The 8883-nt window shown below is 43.0% G+C and overlaps 1 protein-coding gene across 1 annotated transcript in view; it reads left to right on the top strand.

Annotated features, from left to right (window-relative positions):
• The window catches only part of GPR107 (G protein-coupled receptor 107), a 73323-nt gene extending 64919 nt beyond the window's left edge, over positions 1 to 8404 (top strand). The window contains exon 20 of the mRNA XM_019541111.1: positions 4082 to 8404. Coding sequence (XP_019396656.1) covers positions 4082 to 4178 — 97 coding nt within the window. The 3' untranslated portion in view covers positions 4179 to 8404. The remainder of the gene's footprint in view (positions 1 to 4081) is intronic.
• Positions 8405 to 8883: the final 479 nt, after the last annotated feature.

An 8883-nucleotide genomic window follows, 5' to 3' on the forward strand; every position in this document is an offset into this window, starting at 1 on the left:
TGTGTGTGTGTGTGTGTGTGTGTGTGTGTGTGTGTGTGCACATGTGTGAAAGGCACAGGTGGGACTGCACAGTTAATCGCATGAAAACTTTGGTCAGCTTTCACCTTTTTTAAATTAAATCCGAGCTAGACAGACTTAGCTATAGGTAAGGCTAAAGTATGTGCTTGTTGCATCTTTACTGAGGGTCTTTAGCCAGTAGAAGAAAATGATCATGGACATTGTAGGCCTTTGAATTTGGTGCACCTGAACAGAAAACAATAGGAGTTGTGTCTGTGCAGGTGAGAGTATACTCAGACTAATCTGGAGACTGATCTTTTCTTCCAGGCAGGGGCAATAGCTATTCTTCACCAGCCAAGTGACTTATATACTCTGTACTATGCAACTTGTAAAGCGTGTGCTGTCCATTTGTGCACATGAAGCCAGCATTTTACTTCACTTAAGGCTTTGTGGCTTGAGGGTGCCAGTACTCTCAAGCAAAAGAAAGGTTTGTTGGTTTCTGGGTTTAATATCATCTTCTGAACCCAAACACAGAATGTAAACAGTTGTCCTCTGTGGGGTAGGTGGGAAAGCAGTTTGCTGCTTTCTCATTCCTGGCAGGGTTCGGGAAGGGTGGGGAGAATGTCCAAAGCAGTAGGCCTCGTTTGTACATGTCAGATGACTCGGTGCTATTTTACAAATGATGCATGGGAGCATGTGTTGGGGGTGTGGGATCCCCTCTGAAGTGGGATCAGGTGGAAGTAAAAGTATTAAATTAAATGAAAGCATCTCACCAATACATAAAGGCTGTAACCTCAATTAATTTTTCTAGCTACCTGCAGCCACCCAATAAAGCAAACACTGTAAGAATACTGTCACCTTTGTTTCATCTCTGCATCCTGAGTTTGTTCCCTTTGCGTTAGGTGGAATAAACTGCTCTGCAGGAGAAGGAAATGGCAGCACCCCTACGTCCCTGCCATTCTGCCTTCCACAGGCTTCCAGGCCCTGCTTCACAACAGACTGCTGTGAAAAGCAAGCAGCTCTAAAGCTCTGTTCTTTGAGTTCGGTGACCTTGCTTGATGGCAGATCAGTTTTCAGTCCAGTTTGCAGTATCCGACTTGACTCCTAGAGGTCAGGTTCTATCACCCTTCCAGTTTTTTTCCTCTTACAGAACTGTAGAACAAAAGACCAAGCAAAAAGGAGGGTCAGGATGTTCTGAGCTGTGAAAGACGGAAACACTTCTGCAGACATAGCAATCCTTTCCTTAAAGGTCTGGGATAACTAGGACAGGAACAAACTTCCATAGCAGTGGGACACCTCTTAACAGAGGTTGTAATGGATCACTCCTTCCCCGTTAGTGACAAATTATTTGCTCCTGTAGCAACTACAAGTATTACTTGCTTAAAAAACAGAGGCGAAGCGGTTTGACATGTCTTAACTGTCATTCAGTATCATTTTTTGGTTGGAAATAACCAGTGCTCCTATACACTGCAATTCTGGGAACCTTTGAGCTACATTATTGTGGATCAGGGTTGAAATCTCATGGCAGCTGGGAGAGTGAGTCTGAATGTGAGTGCCTGAATTTAGCTAATGCTGTTTGGTCCTGAGTTTCATGGTTCCTAATAAATGTTGTCTGAACTGCTTTGGGGGAGGGCATACTTCACAGTGGTTATTAGTGACAAAGGTAGAAATAAAAACCTAGGTGATAGATATATAAATGCTGTCCCATCTGGACCTCCTCTGTGCGGTCCATGCTTGTTCTGTCACCAGTGGAGTTCTGCTGGCAGCAGTGTGTTTATTTGAGAAAATTATAGCTACAATAAACACAAGCTTGAAGATCTTGCCTAGGATGGAAGTAAAATGGCATTATCCAAAGAGCCTTTAAAACAGTCCTTTCCCCTCATCCAAAAAAGGATGAGGAGAGAGACTTTTTTTCCTTTCCTTTTAAAAATATCTTGCTCAAACCAGCTCTTTGGGAAAAGGCATAGGAAGAATGAAAGCTGCATCTCAGCATGGGACATTACCTGCCATCAGGATTCTCTGTGATGGATTTGCACAGGGGCCCAAGGAGGAAGCAAGGGAGCATTTTTACCTGGGGTTCTTGGGGTACTCAGTAAAGAATTTTATTACATGACAGGACATCAAAAGGCACTGATAAATAAGTGGAGCAAGTACCATATTCTACAACAGAATAAAAAGATTAAATTGCATATATATCAAATTACTGTGTGGGAGAGATTATTTTATCTGTGGTTTACAGAGGAAAAGGACATTGTATCCCTATCTTGGAGAGCTTGTCTGATCCTCAAGGTAATAGTCTGACATCGGTGGCATTATTCCAACTTGGTGCACAGATGTGCCTGTATAATCTTTAGAGTATTATGAGGTTTTATATTCCTTCTGTCAAATTGCCATGATAAATGCAGCCCCAAATTGATACAAGTGACTTCAGTTTTTTATTGTTATCCTGATTTCTACTGAATAACTTTGATATTAGCAGGACTCGGTATGTTGTAAGCCAGTGTTTGATTCTGGACTGTAGCCATGTATATAATACATAGCACAGATATTTTTCCCCTCCTCTGGTTACTATGTATAGAAGCAGAGAAGATCCAGAAGAGGTAATGATGAACTCTATGTTAATTAAAGAATTAAGAAAATTTTAAAATACATATGCTTCATGGGGTAGTTTGTTGGGTTGTTTTTAACTTATAGGCTTCAAACGTTAGTAAAAGTGGATAGGCTGTAGGATTTTCGTTGTTGAGCTGAGGCACAGATTATATTGTTTCTCTTTAACATAAACAGAGATTAAAGTACTTACATGCACAATACATAAAACTGCTCTGGTAGACCTTTCCCTTGGGCTAACTAGCAACTTGCTTTCCTACTGGAAGACCTTATCCTTTTGCAAAGAGCTTCCAATAACCAATTATACTGTGCTTGGTTCCCTGCTACCTCTAGTCTCTTTATCCTAGAAAGATTTTTAGCTAGGAAGTTGCACACAGTGCTATGCAGCAACACTTCTTTAGAATATAAAGGAGTCTTGGCATTGCTGTGGCTTTCTTCTCCTTGGTCCCAGTTCTTCTGTGCGGTCTTGATCTCTGTGCTGTCTTAGGGCTGTAGGACTGGCTGTGGGTGGCTTCTTCAGACTGCTGAAAACAAACAGTTTAGTCCCAGCATGGTTACTCTGGCTCCTGTGGATGCATCTGTTTTTGCCTAAAGACTTTTTAGAATAAACTTCAGCACATTTTTGCAATGAAGCCTGCAAAACGCAAATGCATTAACAACAGTCTTTCCACTGAAATTCAGCAAGAATCTGTGCCAGCCATTTCCATTTGGAAAAATAACAAATGAGGATGTTTATGGAAGGAGAAATGGAAGTTCCTGGTACCAAAATGGAAGGATAATTTTATATTTAAGGAATACAGTTGGCACCCTAGAGACGTGGGTTTGGTTTCTGGGTTTTCCATCACCTTACATGGTCTTAAGTCGCTTGTCTCAGCTCTCTGCTGAATAGTAGGTGCCATTCTTGCCCATTTGTAAGAGATTTAGGACAAGGACTATGTAACTATCAGCACTAATAATGAGCTAGTTCGAACCCTAGTTTTAAAATCCAGTGTCATCCTTTAACTTGGAGTCAAATTATTTCCCAAAGCCTCGATTTCTCTATACTAAAGGTCCTTCTTTTAAGGATGTGACTGGACTTCAGTCACCTCTCTTGTACCACTGGAATATCTGCCCATATGACTGTGGCTCCTAGACAGCATCAGCATCGTCTTGGAGGAAATGCATTGCTATGATTTTTGCAAGCTGTGGAAAAAGATGAGTTTAATCTAGATGCAACTAATTAGAGATTTCTGTGGAAGTAAAACGGTGCAAATTTAATTATAGAAAGATAATTGTGTTTGTTTTGATTTGGTTAAGTAATCATCATATTTGTTTAGTTTATAATAAAAACAGAAACAAAATAGAGGGCCAAGCCTGGTGGTTGGTAGGAAGGGGTGTTCCAGTTCTTGGGTTGTGGATCTTGACTCTTCTGAAGCACTGTTATTTTCAGTCGTATTTTGAGACCAGCTTTTTTGCTTTTCTTTCCTTGTTTCTCCAGGGTGACCACTTCTGGGGTAATGGAGGGGATGAAGAAGGTCAAGAAGGTGATGAATGGTTCAGCAGAGTCCCAGGGCGAGTGGGAGAACACGGCATGATGGCCTGATCCCCTGGACCAAGGCAGCACTTTCAGAGAGACTTTTTATGCTTTTAATTTATTAATACACCTCTCAGTGGAAAGGGAGCAACCTGTACTTCCCAACACTGACACTGCAGTGGGGCGTGTGTAGGGGGAGCAAAACATTGCAAAAAATACCTAACTATTCTTCTTTTTTTAAGAAAATGGAATTTCTTGCTGTACCTGCCAAGAGTGTGACACTTTCCTATGGATGCAGGGGTGGCTTTGGTTTTCTTTTTGTAATATTATTTTACCCCCTTTCTGGAACAGGTGGATGATCCAAATTGCTTGGCAGCATTATTTGAAAAGTGTAATACAAATGAAGAGAGAGCGAGACCTTTCAGTGTGTATGTAAAGCTTATAATTATATAATGCATATAGATACACACATGCTCTGTAACATACATGCTGGAGTTGACCATATCATGAAAAACGGGGAAACAAAAGAGGGTATGTGACTCTTTTTTTGTAAACTTCTCCCAAATCAGGCAAGCTTCTTGATGGGCAGGAGGGAGACAGTGAGGAGGCTGTAAAATAAACTAACAGAAATGTTCATTTGGAAAATGTAACCAGATAATGGATCAGAGGTGACTCTCTTGCCATCTTTCCCTTTGGTGAAGTCCAGAGGTTGGTCTTTTCTAGTCCATGCAGGTATAGACTGGGATGCGTCAGTTTTACGCATGTGCTCCATTGAAAAACATCATGGTTTGAGCTTCTTGTCCTTCAGGCTAAGTTCTGATTTCCACTGTTGGGAAAGTTACTCTGTATTTATGCACCGATGCAGAAGAAATCAGAATTTGGTACTCGGCCCTTTCCTATCAGCTGGGTAACCCTGTTTGTTAGGGCCCTATGGGATCATTTTAAGTCTTGATTCCTAAGCTGTGACACAGAACGTTTTGGTTTGCAATATGAAATGTTTGAGAAACACATTGTGGTGGGCTGGAGTGTTGCAAAGGGCAGTGGTCCAGTGACAGGAGCTTCTTACTTGTGTGGGGGAGGAAGAGCTTCCAAAAGAATGCTGTGACTACTGCAGGACGAATCCCTGGCTCATCTCCTTTACTCCGAACCATATTGTCTCTGTGGGTGGCTGCTTGCCTCTGGCTGGAGCATGTAGAATCAGTGATGCTGCTGCCTCAGCCCCTCTGAGTTGAACAGAGTTGCTGTCGTAACCAGTAGGCTGCCGCTCCAGTCATAGCAGGGAGCATGTTGGGAAGTAAGATGATGGTATTTCTTCCTAGGCACAGTAAACATTCAGCAAATGGCAAGTTAAAGCTTTCTGCTCAGGCATTAAAGTCAAAGAAAAAGGGAAGGGGCTTTGTGGTGGAGCAGGAACAATGTTGAAGCAGTAGGTGCTGGTGGAAAGAATTGATGATTATCTAATTGGGGAATTTCACCTCCTGGCTTCTAGTCTTCAATAGGATCCTTAACAGACAAATTACAAGTGCCCTGCGCTTCACCTGTAGTGAGTGCTCTGGTATTTCTGATAGCACATGCATCTAACATGGTACTAATAAGGCTGCTCTTACCTAGGTTGGGGAGTTGCTCTTTAATTCGGTATAAGAGGGATAAGGTAGTATATAACTTAACACAATAAAATAAGTAGAAACTAAGTGACTTGGACGCCAGCCTTAGTCCCTTTGCAGGGCTATGTAGATATAGTGCAGGGTTGCATAGGTTTCACTATAAGAGCTTGGCATACCTGCAGATGACACATCCACTAGGGATCAGACTTGTTCGATGGCTGCAGAGCTTGCATCTCCAGGGAGCAACTGCCTGGGGAGCTAGACTTGCTGGCAGCTTTATTCTCTTACTACAGCCTGGAACAGGGTGAAACGCACTTTGGTTTTGGATTGTTGAACCGTTTCTTTCTGGGAGCTGAGGCTGAGATGGGGTTTCAGTTCTTTAAAACTGCTTCCCGTTGGACAGTGGTATTGCTTTCTCCCTATACCAATTCTCATCATCACTGCTAGCTTCAAAAATGTTGAAAGTGGATGGTAAGAAGAGCCTGTCTGCTCTGATGCCTGGGATCAGTTTCCTTTCATATTGCACTTGAAAACGTAATGGTTCTCTCTTCCCAACACCAGGGTTTTTTTCTGTAGCAACTTTCTCACTTGCTCCATAATACATCAGAGCTGTAATCGTCTGCCCCTACCCTTTGTGGCTAACATCTCATGAACCTCAGGCTTTCATTTGGAGAAAAGGAAATTTTTGACTAGCGGGGTGGTCCACACATGATCTTGTAATGCTTCCAGGAGTCCTGGAAAGAATTGGTTTTGCTCTTTCTGCATGTTAAGTGGTAGAGATGTGAGGAAGTAGCACTCAGCCAAGTGTGCCAAGGCAGTTGTGTTCTTGAAAGCTTTTGCTCTTGTATGGGAAAGCACGCTCGCTCTGCTCTGATGTGCAGCTGCAGAACTGTGGAAGTCCCTGGCTGCCTATTTGCAATTCCAGGGAATAGATGTGGACTTGCCTGCAAATTGTTGAGAGTAATGCATTGGCAACTCCAATGCTCTTCTAGCAAATGGAGGCGCTTGGGTAAGCAGTAAAGATTTGCTGTCAGGAATAGAGGTACAACAACACATTCTTACTCCAAGAGTGATCCCTTCAGGGGATCTGTTCGTACACTTCCTGAATTAAATGTGAACTTTTTTAAAGGATATGGCTCTTTCTACTCCAACGTGAGTTGGCCCTTTTGGAAGCCTTGTGAGGAGTGCTGGGGGATACCAACTCTTAAATGCTACATATTATGGCAACACAGCCACCGGTATAGCTGATGCTTATACCTTCAATCTCAGGTTTCTCTCTTTATCTGCACTTTTGCTAATATATCTGATATAAATTGTCTGCAGAGTCAAGGAATAAGCAGGATTTGAGGCTGTCTCATGGGCTCTGAGGTGGAGAGGAGGAACCCAGGAAGCGTTCCTAAAATGAGCAACTTCGGTCTGTGAACTGGAGACAAATGCGCCACTTTCTGGCCAATTCTAGCTGGCATCTGATGTCAGCAATGTTGGAAAACAACCAGCAGTACCAGCTGGTTGCAGCTAAATTATTGCTATGAAAATATAGTGCTTAGCATTGTGGGTGGAAAAATGAGCAGAGCCATCAAAAGTTCATATAGCAGCCACTGTCTTTAACAGGCACTCCCTCTACCTGCTTCTCTAAAAGGAAGGCTTGCCTTCCCCCCTGGTCTACTCCATGCGATTGGCAAGTGTTTGATTTTGGTAGCCAGCCCCACTGCCCTGAAACAGTGACCCAAAAATTACGATAATCAAAGCACCTGGCTTTCAAGCACTGCTTCCACAGATGTCTGGTACCCTACTGACACTGTAAAGAGGGTGAGCCAATTACTTGTGACTAAGTTGACCATCGTGGGATACGAGTGGCTTAACTTCCCTCCTTATGCCTGTAATGATGAAAGTTGGCAAAAAATGAAAGACTTTACAAGGCCGTAGCGCTAAAAGTATCTGGAGGCTTGGAAAACTGGGCCTTCTGTGAACATATAGCTGTGGATGGCTTGATGCATCACCCCTAGAGACCTTGCAGCACATACTGTGCAAACTGTGAAACATCTCAGGCATCAGCTCTCTTTTCAGTAGTCATGCAACTTATGCCCCAATAAATCAATATTGATAATGATATGCAAATGAAGCTTGAACACTCCTGCCCACCGTGGTAGCAGTGACTGCTGTAGTTTGGTTCAGCAAGCTGTCTTCTACAATAAGCTTGCTTGTAGCGCAGTTGCCAAATGCTTGCATATTAGTGGCTTGGGAAATATTTCCCTTGGTAGTTTTATCTTGAGGCTTCTGTTTTTGTTTTGTTCTTTTTCAACCATGATATTAACAGTATCACCCAGAATGTCGCCTCCTTCCCTCGAGTGCGGTGGTTCCAGTTGGGGAAGCCACAAGCTATGCTATTAGTAAGCTCTTTTTCACGTTACCATCTAAGCCAGCATGTCACGGTCTGTTCGGTACATTGTTCAGCATGTTTCTCTCCAGCAGGTTGCCCTGTCCCTTGATTTCCGTGCTGGCGTACCCTGGGAGCATGTTGTAAAGATTTGGTGCATTGCAGCATTTTTGTCTCGGAGCTAGTATATGGAAGATGTCTATTTTTTTCCTAAGCTACACGGACCCTGTAGAGTGTGAGCATACATTTACTGTATATTCTTTTAGCTATGTAACATTCCTCCCAACATTAAATTTATGTATCCTACTTGAGTTTCTTAAGTATCAAAGTATGAGCCAGGAATCCACTCCAGAAAACAGGATTTAAACCCACATTTTTAGCCTTTGTTTTCTGCCACCAGTGACATTGCCCCTAGTGAGGGGGGACATGCACTCCAGTCAGTGCCCACCAGATGCTCACGTGGGGTGGGGGAAGAAGGGGAATGGTAGTTGTCAGTGTGTTGGGAAACACCTGTCTGTTTTTGTTAAACATGTTGAGCACCTGCAAATTCCACTGAGCTCCACGGCAGGTGAGACTGCTGGACACCTGTTGAAAAGTGAACCATGAGAGGACAAACTGAGGGGGAGGAAAGGAAACCCGTTTTCCAGCCTGTCTCTAAATATCATTTGGTATCTCCCTTGACTATAGCTAGCTAACTACAGCAGACTTGGAATGCTAGCTCCGCTATGGCTGTTTCCATCCTTGCCATACGTGACCCTTTCCCCTCTCTCCATTGAAGAAACCAT

Source organism: Crocodylus porosus, unplaced genomic scaffold (assembly GCF_001723895.1).
Source record: "Crocodylus porosus isolate Cpor-Errol unplaced genomic scaffold, CroPor_comp1, whole genome shotgun sequence".
NCBI lineage: Eukaryota > Metazoa > Chordata > Crocodylia > Crocodylidae > Crocodylus > Crocodylus porosus.